Source organism: Heptranchias perlo, chromosome 6 (assembly GCF_035084215.1).
Source record: "Heptranchias perlo isolate sHepPer1 chromosome 6, sHepPer1.hap1, whole genome shotgun sequence".
Taxonomy (NCBI): domain Eukaryota; kingdom Metazoa; phylum Chordata; class Chondrichthyes; order Hexanchiformes; family Hexanchidae; genus Heptranchias; species Heptranchias perlo.
This window is the reverse complement of record NC_090330.1, coordinates 35,275,203-35,298,828: the sequence shown is the minus strand read 5'-3', so window position 1 is coordinate 35,298,828 and position 23,626 is coordinate 35,275,203. Positions and strand designations below refer to the sequence as shown.

At 42.1% G+C, this 23,626-nt stretch overlaps 1 protein-coding gene across 4 annotated transcripts in view; it reads left to right on the top strand.

The window, feature by feature from the left end:
* Positions 1 to 23,626, top strand: part of parp4 (poly (ADP-ribose) polymerase family, member 4) — a 108,892-nt gene that overhangs the window by 45,326 nt on the left and 39,940 nt on the right. For all 4 annotated transcript variants that reach the window (XM_067986101.1, XM_067986102.1, XM_067986100.1 and 1 more), the window contains 5 exons: positions 1,645 to 1,731; positions 4,295 to 4,459; positions 10,101 to 10,144; positions 13,889 to 13,970; positions 14,082 to 14,216. In XM_067986101.1, coding sequence (XP_067842202.1) covers positions 1,645 to 1,731; positions 4,295 to 4,459; positions 10,101 to 10,144; positions 13,889 to 13,970; positions 14,082 to 14,216 — 513 coding nt within the window. The remainder of the gene's footprint in view (positions 1 to 1,644; positions 1,732 to 4,294; positions 4,460 to 10,100; positions 10,145 to 13,888; positions 13,971 to 14,081; positions 14,217 to 23,626) is intronic.

Genomic DNA, 23,626 nt, shown 5'->3' with positions numbered 1-23,626 from the left:
TGATATCAAGAAACAGCTGAGTGCACTGGATACAGCAAAGGCTATGGGCCCCGACAACATCCCGGCTGTAGTGCTGAAGACTTGTGCTCCAGAACTAGCCACACCTCTAGCCAAACTGTTCCAGTACAGCTACAACACTGGCATCTACCCGACAATGTGGAAAATTGCCCAGTTATGTCCTGTCCACAAAAAGCAGGACAAATCCAATTCGGCCAATTACCGCCCCATCAGTCTACTCTCAATCACCAGCAAAGTGATGGAAGGTGTCGTTGACAGTGCTATCAAACGGCACTTACTCACCAATTACCTGCTCACCGATGCTCAGTTTGGGTTCCGCCAGGATCACTCGGCTCCAGACCTCATTACATGCTGGTCTAAACATGGACAAAAGAGCTGAATTCCAGAGGTGAGGTGAGAGTGACTGCCCTTGACATCAATGCAGCATTTGACCGAGTGTGGCACCAAGGAGCCCTAGTAAAATTGAAGTCAATGGGAATCGGGGGAAAACTCTCCAGTGGCTGGAGTCATACCCAGCACAAAGGAAGATGGTAGTGGTTGTTGGAGGCCAATCATCTCAGCCCCAGGACGTTGCTGCAGGAGTTCCTCAAGGCAGTGTCCTAGGCCCAACCATCTTCAGCTGCTTCATCAATGACCTTCCCTCCATCATAAGGTCAGAAATGGGGATGTTCGCTGATGATTGCACAGTGTTCAGTTCCATTCGCAACTCCTCAAATAATGAAGCAGTCCAAGCCCGCATACAGCAAGACCTGGACAACATCCAGGCTTGGGCTCATAAGTGGCAAGTAACATTCGCGCCAGACAAGTACTAGGTAATGACCATCTCCAACAAGAGAGAGTCTAACCACCTCCCCTTGACAATCAATGGCATTACCGTCGCCGAATCCCCCACCATCAACATCCTGGGGGGTCACCATTGACCAGAAACTTAACTGGATCAGCCACATAAATACTGTGGCTACAAGGGCAGGTCAGAGGCTGGGTATTCTGCGGCAAGTGACTCACCTCCTAACTCCCTAAAGCCTTTCCACCATCTACAAGGCACAAGTCAGGAGTGTGATGGAATACTCTCCACTTGCCTGGATGAGTGCAGCTCCAACAACACTCAAGAAGCTCGACATCATCCAGGACAAAGCAGCCCGCTTGATTGGCACCCCATCCACCACCCTAAACATTCACTCCCTTCACCACCGGCGCACAGTGGCTGCAGTGTGTACCATCCACAGGATGCACTGCAGCAACTTGTCAAGGCTTCTTCGACAGCACCTCCCAAACCAGCGACCTCTACCACCTAGAAGGATAAGAGCAGCAGGCACATGGGAACAACACCACCTGCACGTTCCCCTCCAAGTCACATACCATCCCGACTTGGAAATATATCGCCATTCCTTCATCATCGCTGGGTCAAAATCCTGGAACTCCCTTCCTAACAGCACTGTGGGAGAACCTTCACCACACGGACTGCAGCGGTTCAAGAAGGCGGCTCACCACCACCTTCTCGAGGGCAATTAGGGATGGGCAATAAATGCTGGCCTCGCCAACGACGCCCACATCCCATGGACGAATAAAAAAAAATCTAGTATAGTAACCAGCTTTGATTTAGTGTCTGTACTTGAGCACCTCTAGGTGAAAGAAAAACAGCAAGCTCATCATGAGTACAGACAGGCCATCAAACAAGGTCATGGGGCCTACCTCATGGATCAGGCTGCTGCTGTAAGTATTAAGTATCCTTTTTCCTGTTGCTGTACTTCTTACTAACAGTCATAGCAGTGAAAGAGATTGTCGTTTTCAGGATTTTGTGATTTCTGTTGGTATCTAATTCATAATTTGGTTTGATACTGGAGCCTGCATCCAACAACAATTTTTAGCTTATTTAGTAATACTATTTTATTACACAATTTTTGTCAGTAATAGTACATGAAATACCCATGACAATTAAATAAACCACCTGGGAAGGGCAAAGTTCCTCTTTTATTGCAAACAGGAGAATATCTATTTTCTCCATAATTAAGTCTTTCAAAGCCATACACTCTCATGATTTTGTTATTGTGCCATTAATTAGGGGGAAAAAATTGGCTTTTTCCTATTTTGCATTGAAGGGGAATTCCAGGTCCCCTTTTGGGTTTAAATTCAGTGTATTGGTTCTCTAACATATCGTGCCACCCAGTGATGGGCTTATTTTCATGATTCCCACATGAGGAACTCCCATTCTTGGCTGCCATTGAGCAGCATAACGCTTATTAAAATTGCACTGGGAGATCCTCCAGGATTTTCTCAGGTTGGCTTTGTTAGCTATTTATAGCAAGCTCCCAGGTCAGGTTTTAATTATTTGTTCTTGGGATGTGGGTGATGCTGGTGAGGCCACATTTAATGGCCATCCATAGTTGCCCTAAGAAGATTGTGATGGGCCTTGTCTTTGAATCTCTATAGTCTTTGTGCTGATGGTGCTCCCATGACTGTGTTAGGTTGTTGTCATCGGGGGCAAGAAAAGCACATTGCTGCAGGTCTTAAAGGCTGCAGCTGTAATTTGAAGCAGTTGCTTCTTTTTACTGGGCACGTATCATCAACAACAACTTATATATGTATATATATTGCATCTTTAATGTAGGAAAAATCCCATGGCATATCTCAGGTGTAATCAGAAAAAAATGGATGGCGAGTCAAAGAAGGAGATATTAGGTGGGTTGATCAAAAGCTTGGTCAAAGAGGTGGGTTTTAAGGAGAGAGCAGGGGAGGGCGGGTTTAGGGAGGGAATTCCAGAGCATGAGGCCTAAGTGGCTGAAGGCACAGCTGCCAAAAACAGGATGAATTAGGGGAGATGCATATGAAGCCAGAGTCAAAGGAGTGGAGAGTTTGGGGGGTATGTTGTAGTGCTGGAGGAGGTTACAGAGATAGGAAAGGGGAGGCCATGACGGGATTTAAACATGACTATTTTAAATTGGAGGTATTGGGGAGAAATAGCTGGAGAAAGTGACTCACCTCCATTTTTTGAGGCAAGATTGAAGGCACTTGTGGAAAGATGGCAGCAAAGGAAGGTTGACCTTTTTGGCATCCCAGGGAATACTCCTCACAGGCTGCTAGGCAAGAAATGGCTACCAGAATTAATGCAGTTTCCAACATCCAGAGAACATGGAAGTAAATGAGAAAAAGTTTAATAGCCTTTTGAAGCCTGCCAAGGTAAGGCTAGTCAGCATTGTACTGTATCAAGTTCATTTACTCACACAAAGAGGAAAGCAGGGCCACCAATTGGTTGTCACTTGTCTTTGTTTTTCAAGCTTTCAACATCTTAGCGCTCCTTCTGTGCTTACAAGACAAAGTGGTATATAAAAAGAAAGATGGGGCCATAACCAGAAAAAGTTCCCTCATTTTAGACCCCACAGTCCATAGGAACATGCTATGCTGGATGTGGAAGGGGTGAAGCACATAGAGGGAGTGGGTCATGGTGAAGCTGGAGCATTCCTGGAAGGAATCACAGGAAATTACATTTGTTCTAAACATATCATTTATAATGTATCAACATATTACAATGAAGTTCTTGCCTGTTTTCAGCAATCAACTTAGGCCCACTTGAAGCCTGACTGGAAGCTCACCTGTGGCACAATAAATAAGATCCAACCAGATCAATCTCCTCTCTTCTCTTCTCCCTCACCACCACCCCCCCACCACCGCCTTCGCCCCATACTCGTTCTGCTTTGGAACCAACAGCGTTGGCAACTGGAAAAAATACTCTATGTTGCCAACAAAAAAATAGAAATTCTATTATCAGTAGCTTGCAATCCAGAAATTTCTGATTGTAATAATATTCACTATCATTATTTCAATCCTACTATTTGTATTTTAATGGTGGAATCTTTATAATGTAGCTTCATAACTTGAAATAAGGCATAATTGGTGAAAAGAAAAAGCAGAATCTCTTCATGGTGCTACTAAGTGGACACCTAACAGCTAAGAGTGTTTGTTCTGTGCTGTCAGCACAATTACTGTTTTTCTTCCTTACAATACTATACATTCCTTTATTCCCTTGAACAATATGCAGAGCATTATTTTCTTATGTGAAAAATATTACATGCAATTAAAAATAAACTTGTAGAGCAAAATAGTTATTATCTGGTGGAGAAAGCTGCAAACTGATGCTAATTATTTTAAATGTCATGTATTATGTATTACCATCTTTTTGTTCAATTACTTAAACTCCTGATTTACACAGCTGAGTTCAGATTTTTAAAAATTTCTATCTGATCTATATATATGATCTATTTTGTACTTAATGTTTCAGGATGTCTTTACCATTAGTATTGGAAATCTACCACCAAATGCCAAAGTTATCATTAAAATCACCTATATCACTGAGCTCTCTGTTGACCATGAATACATTTCCTTCCTACTGCCTGGAAGTGTGACATCCCAGCAACAGGACAAAGCATTGCAAGAGGAAACTCAGGTTGAATTTCCAAGTATTTCTGTCATATAGAACTAATTGACCATGATTATGGCCTACAGGTTACAACAATGTTAACTTCTGCTTCTAAATACATTTTCATTCTGTCACTTCAAAAAAGAAACTACTATTTGAATCCAAGTGCCATCCAAAGCACTTGGTGCCTTTTTCTCTATAAAGACAAAACTATGATTTGGTATCCAGTGAAGAGCAGCAGGCTGTTACTGTTGACCTCTTTTGTGTTTATTATAAGTGGGGGAAGTGAGGTCTATATAAAAGCCCATGCAGTGAAAGTTAGTAACTTCTATTCAGATAGTGCTCCTGGTTTTGTTTTATCTTTTTTTTCTTTCGATTTTTACAAAGAACGATTTCCCAGAGCCAATACTCTGTCTATTAAATCCCAATAATTCTTCAGTCACAGTTTTGTTTTGATGTATATCACTTGCAGTTAGTGTATTTCTGATACAGTGTAGGAATGGGCATTTGGCTCCCCTAATGCTCTGGTACTCTGAAATCAAAATATAAAATAGCATATTGGTGTTAAACAGAGAGACCCTGTCAAAATTGCCAGTGAAGTTTGTTGCCAGAGTTTTTGGACTGGCACAGAAATGAAATTTACAGAATTAGAAGTATTAATAACTATGCAGTTGCATATGTAATCGCGAAACAGGGCAACATGGCTTAGATTTGGGGGGACTTGGAACTTCATATTCCTGGTTGTACCATTTCCAAGAGAGATAGAGAAGTAAAAAAAGGGGATGAATAGCGGTATTAATAAAGGATTCTGTCACCGCATTAAAATGCAAGAATGTTCAAGAAGGTTGAGTTAAGCCGGAATCCACATGGATAATTGAAAAGGAATAGGAAGGGAAATTGTACAATGCTCGTGCATTGCAGACCACAAGTAGTGGAAATGAAATAGAGGGAGATTTGTTGACAGTTCAGAGTTTTGTGAAAACAACACTAATCATATTGGGTGATTTTTAAACTATTCCAAGATAAAGGTAATGTATGTGGTCAAAGTTGGAAATGCTTTTTAAAATGCATCCAAGAGTGCTTCCTAGGTCAGTATGTTTCTAGCCCAACAAGGAAAGAAGCAATGTTTGATTTAGTTCAGGGAAATGAAATGGGACAAGTGATCGATGTGAGAATAGGAAAACAGTTAGGAAATAGCAGCCACAACATAGTTAGCTTCAATGTGATAATAGAAAAGGATAATGAAGTGTCAAAGATGAGGGCACAGTGAGATAAGGAAGAATTTCATTTTTAATTTTACTGGGCAAAAAAGTTAGCAAGCAGGATGACAGATCAGCAGAGGAAAATCTTCAAATCAATGCATTCCTATCATGAATGCACTAAAGAATAAAGTTCCATGGATATATAGAGATTGACACCAATCTGAAACTTACAAGGGAAATTTTAGAATCCATAATTCAAGATCAAATTAGAGAGCATTTAGCGATGCATGGGGTAATCAAGTTTAGCCAGCACAGATTTAAAGGTAATTTGTGTTTGACAAATTTAATAGTTTTTTGAAGAAGTGATTGATTGTATAGATAAAGAGCATGCAGTAGTTGTAGTGCATATGGATTTTCAGGAGTTGATAAGGTGTCCCACAGGTGGCTTATTACAAAAATTTAGACATAGCAACATAAGAGAAAATGTAATCGCATGGATAGAAAGTTGATTGATTGGCAGGAATCAAATGTGTCACATTTTGAGATTTTTGATCGTTTTTTTTTCAAAGAAAGGATTTTGAGATTTGAGTTATGTTTAAAATTTGTGTTTTCAAGCAAAGTGTGTTCACACAAATATAAGTAAAAGCAATGAAACAAATGTTGGTGAAAATGCTAATGAGCTAGGCATTGTTTCCCCAAAAACTAAAGGTAGTACATAATTCATTAGCCTCTCTCAGTAATCGATTAAACATCTCACACCCATTGTGTCCAGGTGCTCAGAAGGGATTATCTGGCATATTAACACCAGGAGATAAAAATATGGACAGAGACAGTCAGTCAGTTTTGCAGTCAGTTTTTTTTAAACAGAAACCTGTTACGGCAAGCTTTTACCAGACTCGGGGGTTAGAATGCAGGAGGGTAGTTAGAATTTTGTTTAAATGGAACAAGATGATCCATTGATGTGGGGAAGCATAGCATGTTCATTATCTTGTATTATTCCACTAAGATAAGTAGCACTGATTGAATCAAATGAGTCCGATCATAACTGTTGCTCTGTATGTTCATTTGCTGTCTTTGAGTAAAGCAACTTAATGTCTTGCCAAGTGTTTTCTCAACCCACGTTGGAGAAGTTCACGTAGGGGCAAACGCAAAGGACATAACATCCAGTTCAGATTCCAAGGGGGTCCTATTGTTCCACCCTGGGTTATGCTGTTGTATATTAGATATTGTAGCAACCTTCACCTCTGAATCAGAAGGTCATGAATTCAAGCCCCACGCCAGAGACTTGAGCACATAATGTAGTCTGACACTTTGTGCTGCACTGTTGGAGGTGCTGTCTTTTGGATGAGATGTTTAAGTGAGGCCCTATATGCCCCCTCAGATGGACATAAAAGATCCCACAGCAGTTTTTTGAAAAAGAGCAAAGAGTTCTCGGTGTCCTGGCCAGCATTCATCCCTCAAGCAACACCACCAAAAACAGATTATTTGATCATTTATCTCATTCATAGCCTTTGCTGTGCGCAATTTGGTTCCATGCTTCCCAACACTACAACAGCAACTTCACTTCAAAATACTTTACTGATTGTGAAGTCCTGAGGTTGTGAAAGGTGCTATATAAATTCAAGTTTGTTCGTTCTTATTGGGCAATGTAGGCACACCCCTAAATGCCAGATCCTCAGCGCTTTCAGGAATGACCAGCACCACGGTACTTTAGAAAATATCTAAGTCAAGACCTGAAGCTATTGCACAATAGTTATTAAGGAACTCTAATATTCTTTGACTCTCAAAGACAAGATGGCCCACTTCGTCCTACGTACTTTCACCCGTTCTTTGATTATTCTATTAATTTTTATGTGCTTACTATTTCCCTTTATGTTGACTGCCACTTTTCTTTCATACTCCCTCTTGACTTTATGATACCTCTTTTTTTTCTCTCCTTCTACACCTTTTATAATTCCTACAGTTTTTTTCTGTAATATCCCCCCCCCCCCCCATATTTATCATGTGCCACTTTTTAAAATCTACATTTTGCTGTAATTTCTCTATTTATCCATGGAACCTCGACCTTTGATGTACTCCCTTTATGCCTAGTCCAGATGTATTTAACCTGTAATTTATCCATAATGTACTTAAATATCTTCCACTGCTGGTCTGCAGCTTGATATGCCATTTTTGCAACCAGTTAATCTAAGCTAGGTCCGTTTTCAACTCACTGAAATGTATAAATTTCCTGTCCAATACCCTTTGACTCCTCTTTTTCTCTTTCTGTTTTCAAGGTGAACCTAATTAAGTTATGGGCATTATTTTCCCAAGTGTTCTCCTGCATTCATATCATCTACTTGTTCTGCTTTGTTACCCAGAATCAGATCTAGAACCAAACCCTACTTTGTTGGATGCGCAACATACTGATTAAGAAAACAATCATGGATGAATTCTAAGAACCCGTGCTCATTTTGACTGTAATTTTTGTTGTATTCTGTTCTACTTTAGGATAGTTAAAGTACCCCATAATTTCAACTCTGTTATCTCTGGAAAATTCTCTACATTGCCTACAAATAAACTCATCCTTTTCATTTTCCATTATTTGATGCTCTACGGGTCCCTGAATATTTCTTAACTCTACCCAGAAGACTCTGATGGTTGAGCACCACCATCAACAAAAACTTTCCTCTCAATGGCTATAATTTTGTCTCTAATTAATTTTGGCCACCACTCATCCCTTTTTTCTTCTCTATCTCTCTTGAAAATGTTACTCATTCATATTCCTCAGTAATCGCTTCTCTCTTTTTTTCCCCCTTATTTTTTCCTTCATTATCTTTCTCCTTAACTCTCTTCTATCTCCTACTGGCCCCAAGTTACATTTCTCCAAACCTCCTCTTAGGCTTACTATTTCCAACATCTATAAGATTTTCTTCTCTCCTCTTACTAGTTTAAATCCTCCCCATTATGTAAGGTGAAGCCCATCTTCTCTATCGAGCTTCTCCTATTCCCAAAACTCATCCCATTGTCTTAAAAAATCTGAAACCCTTCCTTCTATACTGTCAAACCATGCATTGATGTGTTTTTCTCTTTCTCCCTAACTGATCTACCACATGACTGGGAGCGATTCTGAGATTTCTACTCTGGAGGTTCTGCTTTTTAATCTCTTGCACATCTTTATAAGATTGTCATCCTACTCCTTCGCTGTGTCATTGGTTCCGGTGTGAACCATTACTTCAGGCTGCTTACTCTCCCTTTCCAGAATCTTCTCCACTCAGTCTGTTATGTCCCTTATCCTAGCACTTGAACAGCAACAGACTATTTAGGACTCCCAGTTGCAGATGCAGAAAAAAATCTATCCATCCCTCAATGATTAAACCCTTATATGTACCCTTTGCCTTCTCTCGACTTTATGACTTCTCCCCACCACAACCTCCCTCCCCCACCCCCGCTCCACGGTAACCACTGCTTGGGATTTCTCTCTGCTGACTTGCCATTCCTTGTGTGCATCATAATACTCAGCACCTCAAACAACTTCAGATCTCAGAAGATTCCTGCACTCTCGCTATCTGAGTCCTTCTTCCTCCACTTCTCATCCTTTGCCTCACTACTCCTCTGTAGCTACAGGGTGACCACCACATGCAATGTGCGCTATGAACTCTTCCTTCTCCTCTATAGTGCGGAATGTCTCCAACTGTTTCTTAAGATCAGTAGCTCAGAGCATGAGTGAGTCCATCTGGAGACAGTTCTTGCAGCATGGTTGTGTTTGACATTCCTAGTTCTCAGAAACTCCCACATCATGCAAGTTCAACCTGACACTAGTTTGTACTGTCCTGCTATAATTAATGCCAGTGAATGATGCAATTCATGTTGGCAGACTGCTCCATCTTGGATTGAGAAAAATGTTTCTAGTCGAAGCTGAAAGTTACAGCTCTGATTGTTTATTCACCATCTGGACCTCTGAAAGAGGATAGCACAGAAGTCAGTTAGCAGCAAAAGAGAATAAAAATACAACAAAGAAAGAACTAGACTAAAAACTTATTCATTAATGTGTTGATTTTTTAATATATTTAATCTTACAAATCCATTTTCTCGTAAAATAAATTAAGGTCTTCAGGCTGTATTTCATAGAAACAATTCACGAACCTATTTACTATGGGAACATCTACTAGAACATAAATTTCCGAATATAAAGGTTGCATTGGAGCTCTAATGTGTCACAAAATGGAAAGATGCATGTACATGCCCATGATTCCCTGCAAAATAAGTTCCTGGCCTTAACTGTGCTGCTAGGAAGAACAGACACATCAGTCATGTAGCATTAGCAAAGACATGGGAGTAGGATACCTGCCAGCCCTCTTATCCATAGTATGGTACATAATGTGGGGGGCACTGAAAGAAAGGAAGAACAGCAAATATAAAAGAATTTTAAAATGAAGCTTCAGAATGGAGATAGGGACTAATTTAGCTTTGGAAATTATTTTCAGGAATGTCTGGAAAAAATCTATGTGAAGGAACAGGAACCAGCTGGGTAAGTCTATCACCAAGGATTTTGGTAACTTTTGCAGTCATTATGTAAATATTAATTGTTCACAAATTATTAATTACGCTGGTCTAGAAATTGGATTGCACCCGAAACGGAGTGTGGTCCCATTACAGCACACACTGCATATGTCTAATGAGGCTGACGGCAGGACCTCGGCAATTTGGTCCGTCAGCCATATTTGTTTATTATCGGCGAGCTGCGGGCGCCAGTAGCGGCCCCAGAGGTTGCTCGCTGGCTGCGGCGGGGGAGCGAATTCAGCTGGCTTGGACACCGGCCAAAGTCCTCAGCAGGATCCGGCAATTGGGGGGGGTGGGCGAGAAGTGGCCGGCATCGGCCCGCGTAGTTAATATGGAGCCGGGAGGAGAACTGCTGCTCCTTCCAGCTCTACAGTAAGGTAAGTTTAAAAAAAAACTTAAAACTTGCCTTCCAGGTGGCAGCCTACAGTTTACCCTTCAAGGCTTGAAGAAACTGACCGCAGCATGCACAGCACATGTTGCGGTCATTCACGATCAAATTTCGCAAAGTGGGCATGAAACAGTCATTAATCCCTCAATTTGCATGTGTAAGGGGCCTAACGCCAGTTTCAGGCGTCTACTGAGGGATCCGAACCAATATGGTGCGTGGCACACCTATGGTGCGGATTGCGCACGCCGCCTGCCATATTGGATCCTTAGCCGCCCATTTTATACCTGTAAAACAAGTGCACCGCAATCTAATTTCTAGGCCACTAAGTGGATAAATGATGTATGAGCCACATGGACTACTCATGCTCTGGAGATGTGCCATTGTCAGCAACCTTGTGTAACGGCCGTCGACAGCAATTGGCAGAATAAGAATGTGTGAAATCTCCTCAGTTCTACCAGGTACAAGTTTATAGAAGTGCATTGAGGATCATTTTCAGTCCCAGGTTTGATCCCTTGTCTGTGCTGAGTTCATTGATATCAGTTAGGCAAAGGTGTAGGTGTACAATTGGCTTTGTGTCCCTGGATTAGAAAGGGGGAAAATCAGTCAGGACTGTTACTCCTGATCACTATCTAGTGATCCTTGCTGGAAAGTGCAAGAATGTGGGCATTGAATGAGGATGGAATCAGGCTCAGCTGTGATGCTCACCCTCTTTCTTCCTCCACCCCCATTGTGGGTGGTTGAATAGGCTGCCGGCATTCGTTGTCCAAGCTCATGAAGGATGGTCACTAAGACAATGTACTGGAGGGCCCTGACACCTACAAAAATGATCACATCATAACTCACCATCTTCAGGAGATAAAAGGAGAAAATGTGATGGAAGGAAATATCAAGTCTGACAAGATAAATGTTTTCTTTAAGTGATGTCTTTAGCACATTGGTAAATGTTTCACTACAACCACCTGCAGAATCATGCACTTCATTCCAGTTGTCAGACACCTGAAGCAGAACTAAGCATTATGTTAAGCAACACACTGTACTGAATGTATTCAGTCAGTTGTAGTTTTAGTGCCTGTCCTCTTTTGGAAAGGAGGGAAAGTGAGCAGGGTTTCTTTGTGGTTTAATGTGCAGTTTGCAATATCCATTTTGCCTTGAGGCAGCTGATGTTTATTATTATTGTAAACAATTTTACAACACCAAGTTATAGTCCAACGATTTTATTTTTAATCCCACAAGCTTTCGGGGGCTTTCCCCTTCCTCAGGCAGTGTGGAAAAGACAATTTCGAATCCTTTGCATTTTAAGATCACAGAACAAAGCCTGGTGATTACTGCCCGTTGCCAAGGCAATCACAGTGAGCAGACAGAAAGGTGTCACCTAAAAAGGCCACCGAATATTATTATTCGGTGGCCTTTATTATTACACTTTATTATTACACTTTATTATTATTACACTTTATTATTATTACACTTTATTATTACATTTTATTATTATTGTTAGGTTATAGGTTTTTAACTGCTTGTGGTGAATTTCTGGTTATGTCTTTTGTTTTGCTATCTTAAGTTGCATTTTGTAATGTTACAGCTAACAGGTTCAGAGGTTTGGCCAAATTGTGTGGATGCCATGGATATTTTCTTTATTTCTTCCTTTCTGACTATTCACAGCCTAGTTCATAATCTAATGATATTTTGAGTGTCCTATAATGTTAATAACTTTCAGTGAGATGTGATTGAACTGATTGATTTACAAAGTGCATGACCATACAATAGATAGCAAAGTAGAAGACTGGATTGATACGAGGCTGCAAGATGGACAACAAAAGGGTGGTAGTACATGCGGAAATGTTTGCCAGTGCAGTTCCATAAAAATCAGTGTTCAGGCAGCTGTTTATAGTTTTTATAATGTGGAGATGCCGGTGATGGACTGGGGTTGACAATTGTAAACAATTTTACAACACCAAGTTATAGTCCAGCAATTTTATTTTAAATTCACAAGCTTTCGGAGGAGGAAATCTCCGAAAGCTTGTGAATTTAAAATAAAATTGCTGGACTATAACTTGGTGTTGTAAAATTGTTTACAATAGTTTTTATAAATATCTTAGTAAATGGATTATTATCCAAGGTGTCTAAGTTTGCAGTTGACGCAGTAAGGAATATGCAATAATCCATGGGGACCTGGACAGGCTAGATGCAGATGAGTTCAACCAAAATAAATGTAAATATGAGGTTAGGTAGAATGCGATACACATATTGAATGATAATATGCTTGTAGTGAAGGGGCAGAAAAGATATTTGGCCAAATAAAAGTAACTTAAAGCTGAAGGATATTGCATCTGGCAGAGATTTTGCAATTGGATCCTTCATTAGGTCTTGTGTGCTTTGCCAGAAATGTTTATTTTTAAGAAGTAATTTGTAAATTAAATTTTGCATTTCTCTTTTCATGTGATGTTACAAATATTATGTGTGTATTAAGCAGTTTGTGTGTATTTTCACTAATACCACCTTTATGCTGCTTTAGAGCAGTACAAGGTGGTAACACTGTGTTGTACTGCCAACTCTACAATCTTGTCAACTAGGCAAAGTACTGTGCATGTGTACTTAAACATGTGCAGATGCCAGTGAACTTTAATGTTAATGAAGAGCAGACTGGTACTCGCAGCTTTCTTTTCCCCTCCAATTTTCTTCCCTCCTCTGCCTAAATAGTGAGTGCTGGTGAACTATTCTCTTGGGTGTACATCAGACTAAACTTCATTTGATGTTCAATGTGACCACTTTCCTGATAAGGTCACTGGATAGAATCAGGAACCTTAGCTAATTTCCGCCGCCCCTCCCCCCCCCCCCCCCCCCCCCCCCCACCAAATCTGGCCCAAGGTTGAGACTAGTTGTAGCATCTTTATTGCTCCCCAGTTGAGGTCAGCTAACTGAGCACAGACTGAGGTTCTGGAACCTTCTTGGTCAGTATAGCTCAGCGGCACATCGCTCTTTTCTAACATTAAAAACTTAAAAGCTACTCAGCTGACCACTTTCAAACTTTTTTAAGATTAAATCTTTTTCTTCAAGTGGATTCATACCCAATGCCAGTTTGGCTTCAATTAAACTGCACATTTTCCAGCACTACGTCTAAAATCAATTTGCAGTAGCACAAAATGACTGTCGTATTAGTTCTAATTTGTCCAAATAGAAGATGAGATAAAGTAACCTTTATTCAATTAAAATGGTGTAACATTTTAATTATTATCCTGTAAATATGAAACAGCTGCACTTTAACTGCTTTCTAAAAGTACCACGGTAAAGATTTAGTAAATACTATACTTTTTATTTTATATGAAGTGGTTTGTCAATTAACTTGTCCGTTGAGATGCCATATGAGATAAAGGAAATCAGTTCTCCAACGCACAACATCAAAATAAAGGTAATAATCCTTTTTTTTCTGCTCTTTGCTTTACCGGGTGTCTGTGAGTACTGTTTTAATTTAAATGACATGTTGAGTCAGAATTTCTCATTGTATAACTCTGTTCTTCAGCGGACAGACTGTACGGCTGTAGTCTCCGTGGAGCAGAACAGTTGTCTAGGAACTGGTTTCCAGCTACTGATTTTATTGGCTGAAATTCATGCCCCTAGAATGTGGGTGGAGAACAATCCAGAAAAAGACAGTCAGGTACGATTTGTGACCTCCTTCAGTATCTGTAGTTGGCGAGCTTTAAGCAAAGAAGGTGACTCGATTATGGCACATTAATGCCACAATATGTGTAATTGATTGTTTTGAATTTATACTGAAGAAAAGGGGAGGAATTTTTGAAATGTGTTCAGGATAACTTTTTTAACCAGTACGTTTCCAGCCTGACAAGGAAGGAGGCATTGCCGGACTTGGTTCTAGAGAATGAGGTGGGCCAAGTGGAGCAAGTGTCAGTGGGAGAATGTTTAGGAAACAGCGATCATAGTATCATAAGGTTTAGAATAGCTATGGAAAAGGACACGGACCACTCTAAAGTAAAAATACTCAATTGGAGGAGGGTCAATTTCAATGGCATGAGAACAGATCAGGCCCGGGTAAATTGGAATCAAAGATTGGCAGGCAAAACTGTAATTGAACAGTGGGCGGTCTTTAAGGAGGAGATGGTTCGGGTACAATCTTGGCACATTCCCACAAGGCAGAAAGGTAGGGCAACTAAGGCCAGATCTCCCTGGATGACAAAAGAGATAGTGAGTAAGATGAAATGGAAAATAGGGGCGAAAGACAGATGTCTGGTTGATAACACAAGTGAGAACCAGGAAGAATATAGAAAGTTCAGAGGAAAAGTGAAAAAGGAAATAAGAGGGGCAAAGAGAGAGTATGAGAATAGACTGGCAGCCAACATAAAAGGGAATCCAAAAGTCTTCTACAGGCATGTAAACAGTAAACGGGTAGTAAGAGGAGGGGTGGGGCCTATTAGGAACCATAAAGGAGATCTACTCATAGGAACAGGAGTAGGCCATTCAGCCCCTCGTGCCTGCTCCGCCATTTGATAAGATCAAGGCTGATCTGTAATCTAACTCCATACACCCGCCTTTGGCCCATATCCCTTAATACCTTTGGTTGCCAAAAATCTATCTATCTCAGATTTAAATTTAGCAATTGAGCTAGTATCAATTGCCGTTTGCAGAAGAGAGTTCCAAACTTCTACCACCCTTTGTTTGTAGAAATGTTTTCTAATCTCGCTCCTGAAAGGTCTGGCTCTAATTTTTAGACTGTGCCCCTTACTCCTAGAATCCCCAACCAGCGGAAATAGTTTCTCTCTATCCACCCTATCTGTTCCCCTTAATATCTTACAAACTTCGATCAGATCACCCCTTAACCTTCGAAACTCCAGAGAATACAACCCCAATTTGTGTAATCTCTCCTCGTAACTTAACCCTTGAAGTCCGGGTATCATTCTAGTAAACCTACGCTGCACTCCCTCCAAGGCCAATATGTCCTTCCGAAGGTGCGGTGCCCAGAACTGCTCACAGTACTCCATTAGCCTTATTGATTATTTTCTGCACCTGTTCATGACACTTCAATGATCTATGTACCTGAACCCCTAGTTCCCTTTGGACATCCACTGTTTTTAACTTTTTACCATTTAGAAAATACCTTGTTCTATTCTTTTTTGATCCAGAGTGGATGACCTCACATTTGTCTACATTGAATTCCATTTGCCACAGTTTTGCCCATTCACCTAATCTATCAATATCGCTTTGTAATTTTATGTTTTCATCTACACTGCTTACAATGCCACCAATCTTTGTGTCATCGGCAAACTTAGATATAAGACTTTTAATGCTTTCATCTAAGTCGTTAATAAATATTGTGAATAATTGAGGCCCCAAGACAGATCCCTGTGGGACTCCACTAGTCACATCCTGCCAATGTGAGTACCTACCCATTATCCCTACTCTCTGTCACCTTTCGCTCAGCCAGCTTCCTAACCAAGTCTGTACTTTTCCCTCGATTCCATGGGCTTCTATCTTAGCTAACAATCTCTTATGTGGGACCTTATCAAATGCCTTCTGGAAGTCCATATAAATAACATCCATTGACATTCCCCTGTCCACTACTTTAGTCACCTCTTCAAAAAATTCAATCAGGTTTGTCAGGCCGACCTACCTTTCACAAATCCATGCTGGCTCTCCCTGATTAACTGAAAATTCTTGAGGTGTTCAGTCACTCCATCCTTAATAATAGACTCCAGCATTTTCCCCACAACAGATGTTAGGCTAATTGGTCTATAATTCCCTGGTTTCCCTCTCCTTTCTTAAAAAGCAGAGTGACATGTGCAATTTTTCAATCTAGAGGGACAGTTCCTGAATCGAGAGAACTTTGAAAGATTATAGTTAGGGCATCTGCAATGTGCTCACCTACTTCCTTTAAAACCCTGGGATGGAAAGCATCTGGTCCTGGGGATTTGTCACTCTTTCGTGCTATTATTTTCTTCATTACTGTTGCTTTACTTATGTTAATTTTATCAAGTCCCTGTCCCCGATTCAATATTAGTTTTCGGCATGCTATCCTCTTTTTCTACTGTAAGTACTGATGCAAAGTAATTATTCAACATGTCCGCCATTTCCCCATTGTCAATGACAATATCCCCACTTTCAGTTTTTAAGGAGCCAACACTGCTCCTGACCATCCTCTTTTTCCTAATGTAACTATAAAAGTTCTTCGTATTGGTTTTGATATCCCTTGCAAGTTTCTTTTCATACTCTCTTTTTGTAGCTCTTACTAACTGTTTTGTGACCCTTTGTTGATCTTTGTATCTTTCCCATTTGCCAGGATCTGTGCCAATTTTTGCCTTTTTGTATGTCCTTTCCTTATGTCTTATACTGTCCCTTACCTCTTTAGTTGTCATAGAGGTAGAGGGAATGGCTGAGGTACTAAAAGAGTACTTTGGATCTGTCTTTACCAAGGAAAAAGATGCTGCCACAGTCTCAGTGAAGGAAGTTGTAGTTGAGATACTGGATGGGCTAAAAATTGATAAAGAAGAGGTACTTGAAAGGTTAGCTGTACTTAAAGTAGATAAGTCACCCGGTCCGGATGGGATTCATCCTAGGTTGCTGATGGAAGTAAGAGTGGAAATTGTGGAGGTACTGGCCATAATCTTCCAAACATCTGTAGATACGGGGGTGGTGCCAAAGAACTGGAGAATTGTGAATGTTACACACTTGTTCAAAAAAGGGTGTACAGATAAACCCGGCAACAATGGGCCAGTCAGTTTAACCTCAGTGGTGGGGAAACTTTTAGAAATGATAATCCAGGACAGAATTAACAGTCACTTGGACAAGTGTGGATTGATTAGGGAAAGCCAGCATGGATTTGTTAAAGGCAAATCGTGTTTAACTAACAAGATAGAGTTTTTGGATGAGGTAACAGAGAGGGTAGATGAGGGCAATGCAGTTGATGTGGTGTATATGGACATTCAAAAGGCATTTGATAAAGTGCCACATGGTAGGCTTATCATCAAGGTGGCGGCCCATGGAATAAAGGGGGCAATAGCAACATGGATACAGAATTGGCTAAGAGACAGGAAACAGAGAGTAGTGGTGAACCATTGTTTTTCTGACTGGAGGGAGGTGTACAGTGGTGTTTCCCAGGGGTCAGTGCTGGGACCACTGCTTTTCTTGATATATATATTAATGATTTGGGTGTACAGGGCACAATTTCAAAATTTGCAGATGACACAAAACTTGGAAGGGTAGTAAACAATGAGGAGGATAGTGATAGACTTCAAGAGGCTATAGACACGCTGGTGGCATGGGCGGACACGTGGCAGATGAAATTTAACGCAGAAAAATGCGAAGTGATACATTTTGGTAGGAAGAGAGAGATCTGGGGGTATATGTGGACAAATCATTGAAGGTGGCAGGGCAGGTTGAGAAAGAGGTTAAAAAAGCATACAGGATCCTGGGCTTTATAAATAGAGGCATAGAGTACAAAGGTATGGAAGTCATGATGACCCTTTATAAAACACTGGTTCGGCCACAACTGGAGTATTGCGTCCAGTTCTGGGCACGGCACTTTAGGGAGGATGCAGAAGAGATTTACTAGAATGATTCCAGGGATGTGGGACTTCAGTTCCGTCCTTTTTGTTTTTCTAAAAACTTTTAAGCTTTGCTCATACAGATGAGATACTTGACTGTTGCTGCTTACATAATGTAGTGACTGGCCCTGTCTGTTAGCATATTTTGTAAAAGTATCCTCAATCTAATCTAAACATGCAGTGTTCAGCCAAATACAATTGAATCAATACAGTAGGTTTTCTGATCGGTAATGCCCAAGTAGTAGTATAACTGATCAGGAATGCCAGATTTCTCCCCATTAACAGCCCCATACAGTTTTCTGCACAGGTTTTATACTGGTGCCAGAAGTTGTCAGTTAATGGTATTAAAATTACCCCTTGTTATTTTTTAAATATTCACACAATTTCTTGGTATAATGTTTAGTCATTTACCGCATAAAATGGCTGTTCACAACTGCTAGAGTCTCAATGTCTTCACCATGTGCAGGGACCAAAACTGGACACAGTACTGTCAAGTGAAGATGTACTAGTACCTTAGATAGCCTAACATATTAGTCTTCCTTTTGTACCTGATGGTCCTAACAACATAACCTAAAACCCTATTTGCTTTCCCTTTCCAGAACTTGGGAGTTTCCTGGTTTAGCTATTTATTGGAAGAAATCACATTAGAGGAGCCAGTAACCATAACCTAGAAATTGTTTATTTAAATTGTTTCATACTCCACTAAAGTAGCAGAGAAAAGAATTTCTGATTAGTGTGTTTAGCATGCATCTGGTAATATTGGCAAGTCATTTCTGGGCACATATTTTTAATGTTTTTCCTTAGTTTTTTTTTTATTATTCGTTCATGGGATGTGGGTGTCGCTGGCGAGGCCGGCATATATTGCCCATCCCTAATTGCCCTTGAGAAGGTGCTGGTGAGCCGCCTTCTTGAACTGCTGCAGTCCGTGTGGTGACAGTTCTCCAACAGTGCTGTTAGGAAGGGAGTTCCAGGATTTTGACTCAGCGACAATGAAGTCGGGATGGTGTGTGACTTGGAGGGGAACGTGCAGGTGGTGTTGTACCCATGTGCCTGCTGCTCTTGTCCTTCTTGGTGGTAGAGGTCGGGGGTTTGGGAGGTGCTGTCAAAGAAGCCTTGGCAAGTTGCTGCAGTGCATCCTGTGGATGGTACACACTGCAGCCACAGTGCGCCGGTGGTGAAGGGAGTGAATGTTTAGGGTGGTGGATGGGGTGCCAATCAAGCGGGCTGCTTTATCTTGGATGCTGTCGAGCTTCTTGAGTGTTGTTGGAGCTGCACTCATCCAAGCAAGTGGAGAGTATTCCATCACACTCCTGACTTGTGCCTTGTAGATGGTGGAAAGGCTTTAGGGAGTCAGGAAGTGAGTCACTCGCCGCAGAATACCCAGCCTCTGACCTGCTCTCGTAGCCACAGTATTTATAAGGCTGGTCCAGTTAAGTTTCTGGTCAATGGTGACCCCCAGGATGTTGATGGTGGGGTATTCGGTGATGGTAATGCCGTTGAATGTCAAGCGGAGGTGGTTAGACTCTCTCTTGTTGGAGATGGTCATTGCCTGGCACTTATCTGGCGCGAATGTTACTTGCCACTTATGAGCCCAAGCCTGGATGTTGTCCAGGTCTTGCTGCATGCGGGCTCGGACTGCTTTATTATTTGAGGGGTTGCGAATGGGACTGAACACTGTGCAGTCATCAGCGAACATCCCCATTTCTGACCTTATGATGGAGGGAAGGTCATTGATGAAGCAGCTGAAAATGGTTAGGCCGAGGACACTGCCCTGAAGAACTACTGCAGCAATGTCCTGGGGGAGATGATTGGCCTCCAACAACCACTACCATCTTCCTTTGTGCTAGGTATGACTCCAGCCACTGGAGAGTTTTCCCCCTGATTCCCATGGACTTCAATTTTACTAGGGCTCCTTGGTGCCACACTCGGTCAAATGCTGCCTTGATGTCAAGGGCAGTCACTCTCACCTCACCTCTGGAATTCAGCTCTTTTGTCCATGTTTGGACCAAGGCTGTAATGAGGTCTGGAGCCAAGTGGTCCTGGCGGAACCCAAACTGAGCATCGGTGAGCAGGTTATTGGTGAGTAAGTGCCGTTTGATAGCACTGTCGACGACACCTTCCATCACTTTGCTGATGATTGAGAGTAGACTGATGGGGCGGTAATTGGCCGGATTGGATTTGTCCTGCTTTTTGTGGACAGGACATACCTGGGCAATTTTCCACATTGTCGGGTGGATGCCAGTGTTGTTGCTGTACTGGAACAGCTTGGCTAGAGGCACGGCTAGTTCTGGAGCACAAGTCTTCAGCACTGCAGCTGGGATGTTGTCGGGGCCCATAGCCTTTGCTGTATCCAGTGCACTCAGCCATTTCTTGATATCACGTGGGGTGAATCGAATTGGCTGAAGACTGGCTTCTGTGATGGTTGGGATATCGGGAGGAGGCCGAGATGGATCATCCACTCGGCACTTCTGGCTGAAGATGGTTGCAAATGCTTCAGCCTTGTCTTTTGCACTCACATGCTGGACTCCGCCATCATTGAGGATGGGGATGTTTGCAGAGCCTCCTCCTCCCGCTAGTTGTTTAATTGTCCACCACCATTCACGACTGGATGTGGCAGGACTGCAGAGCTTTGATCTGATCCGTTGGTTGTGGAATCGCTTAGCTCTGTCTATAGCATGTTGCTTCCGCTGTTTAGCATGCATGTAGTCCTGAGTTGTAGCTTCACCAGGTTGGCACCTCATTTTTAGGTATGCCTGGTGCTGCTCCTGGCATACTCTTCTACACTCCTCATTGAACCAGGGTTGATCCCCTGGGTTGTTGGTAATGGTAGAATGAGGAATATGCTGGGCCATGAGGTTACAGATTGTGCTGGAATACAATTCTGCTGCTGCTGATGGCCTACAGCGCCTCATGGATGCCCAGTTTTGAGCTGCTAGATCTGTTCTGAATCTATCCCATTTAGCACGGTGGTAATGCCACACAACACGTTGGATGGTGTCCTCAGTGCGAAGACAGGACTTCATCTCCACGAGGACTGTGTGGTGGTCACTCCTACCAATACTCATAGAATCATAGAAGTTACAACATAGAAACAGGCCCTTCGGCCCAACATGTCCATGTCGCCCAGTTTATACCACTAAGCTAGTCCCAATTGCCTGCACTTGGCCCATATCCCTCGATACCCATCTTACCCATGTAACTGTCCAAATGCTTTTTAAAAGACAAAATTGTACCCGCCTCTACTACTGCCTCTGGCAGCTCGTTCCAGACACTCACCACCCTTTGAGTGAAAAAATTGCCCCTCTGGACCCTTTTGTATCTCTCCCCTCTCACCTTAAATCTATGCCCCCTCGTTATAGACTCCCCTACCTTTGGGAAAAGATTTTGACTATCGACCTTATCTATGCCCCTCATTATTTTATAGACTTCTATAAGATCACCCCTTAACCTCCTACTCTCCAGGGAAAAAAGTCCCAGTCTGTCTAACCTCTCCCTGTAAGTCAAACCATCAAGTCCCGGTAGCATCCTAGTAAATCTTTTCTGCACTCTTTCTAGTTTAATAATATCCTTTCTATAATAGGGTGACCAGAACTGTACACAGTACTCCAAGTGTGGCCTCACCAATGCCCTGTACAACTTCAACAAGACATCCCAACTCCTGCATTCAATGTTCTGACCAATGAAACCAAGCATGCTGAATGCCTTCTTCACCACCCTATCCACCTGTGACTCCACTTTCAAGGAGCTATGAATCTGTACTCCCAGATCTCTTTGTTCTATAACTCTCCCCAACGCCCTACCATTAACGGAGTAGGTCCTGGCCCGATTCGATCTACCAAAATGCATCACCTCACATTTATCTAAATTAAACTCCATCTGCCATTCATCGGCCCACTGGCCCAATTGATCAAGATCCCGTTGCAATCCCAGATAACCTTCTTCACTGTCCACAATGCCACCAATCTTGGTGTTATCTGCAAACTTACTAACCATGCCTCCTAAATTCTCATCCAAATCATTAATATAAATAACAAATAACAGCGGACCCAGCACCGATCCCTGAGGCACACCGCTGGACACAGGCATCCAGTTTGAAAAACAACCCTCTACAACCACCCTCTGTCTTCTGTCGTCAAGCCAATTTTGTATCCAATTGGCTACCTCACCTTGGATCCCATGAGATTTAACCTTATGTAACAACCTACCATGCGGTACCTTGTCAAATGCTTTGCTGAAGTCCATGTAGACCACGTCTACTGCACAGCCCTCATCTATCTTCATGGACAGATGTATTTGCGACAGGTAGATTGGTGAGGACGAGGTCAAGTAAGTTTTTCCCTCGTGTTGGTTCGCTCACCACCTGCCGCAGGCCCAGTCTGGCTGCTGTGTCCTTCAGGACTCGGCCAGCTCGGTCAGTAGTTTGGTGATGGACATTGAAGTCCCCCACCCAGAGCACATTTTGTGCCCTTGCTCAGAACTTACTTGACCTCAGTGCTTCCTCCAAGTGGTGCTCAACATGGAGGAGGACTGATTCATCAGCTGAGGGAGGACGGTAGGTGGTAATCAGCAGGAGGTTTCCTTGCCCATGTTTGACCTGATGCCATGAGATTTCATGGGGTCCAGAGTCAATGTTGAGGACTCCCAGGGCCACTCCCTCCTCACTGTACCGCCACCTCTCGTGGGTCTGTCCTGCCGGTGGGAGAGGACATACCCAGGGATGGTGATGGAGGAGTCTGGGACGTTGGCTGAAAGGTATGATTCTGTGAGTATGGCTATGTCAGGCTGTTGCTTCACTAGTCTGTGGGACAGCTGTCCCAATTTTGGCACAAGTCCCCAGATGTTAGTAAGGAGGACCTTGCAGGGTCGACTGGGCTTGGTTTGCCGTTGTTGTGTCCGGTGCCTAGTGGTCCGTCTAGTTTTATTCTTATTATGACTTTTCGTAGCGAGATTTACAACTGAGTGGCTTGCTAGGCCATTTCAGAAGGCAATTAAGAATCAACCACATTGCTGTGGGTCTGGAGTCACATATAGACCAGACCGGGTAAGGACATTAGTGAACCAGATGGGTTTTTACGACAATCCGGTAGTTTCATGGCCATCATTACTGATACTAATATTTTAATTCCAGATTTTTATTTAGTTAATTGAATTTAATTAATTAACTGAATTTAAATTCGCCAGCTGCCGTGGCGGGATTTGAACTCATGACTCTGGATTTTAGTCCAGGCCTCTGGATTACTAGTCCAGTAACATAACCACTATGCTACTGTACCCACTAAGTGCAGATATTTATTGTTTGAAAAACAGTAAGGATTAACATTTGAAATACTGATATGTTAACACAGAATTAGGTCTAAAATGCCATCAATTCTAACAATCTGCCAACCACACTGTAGAATAGAGTTTTCAGCTCATATATGTCAAACAGCATCCAACTGTTCTGTAGCTCTGTTTGTTGAAATACCCAATGAACTTCACCATTGTTCACCTATCATTTCCACAGAAAATAGCA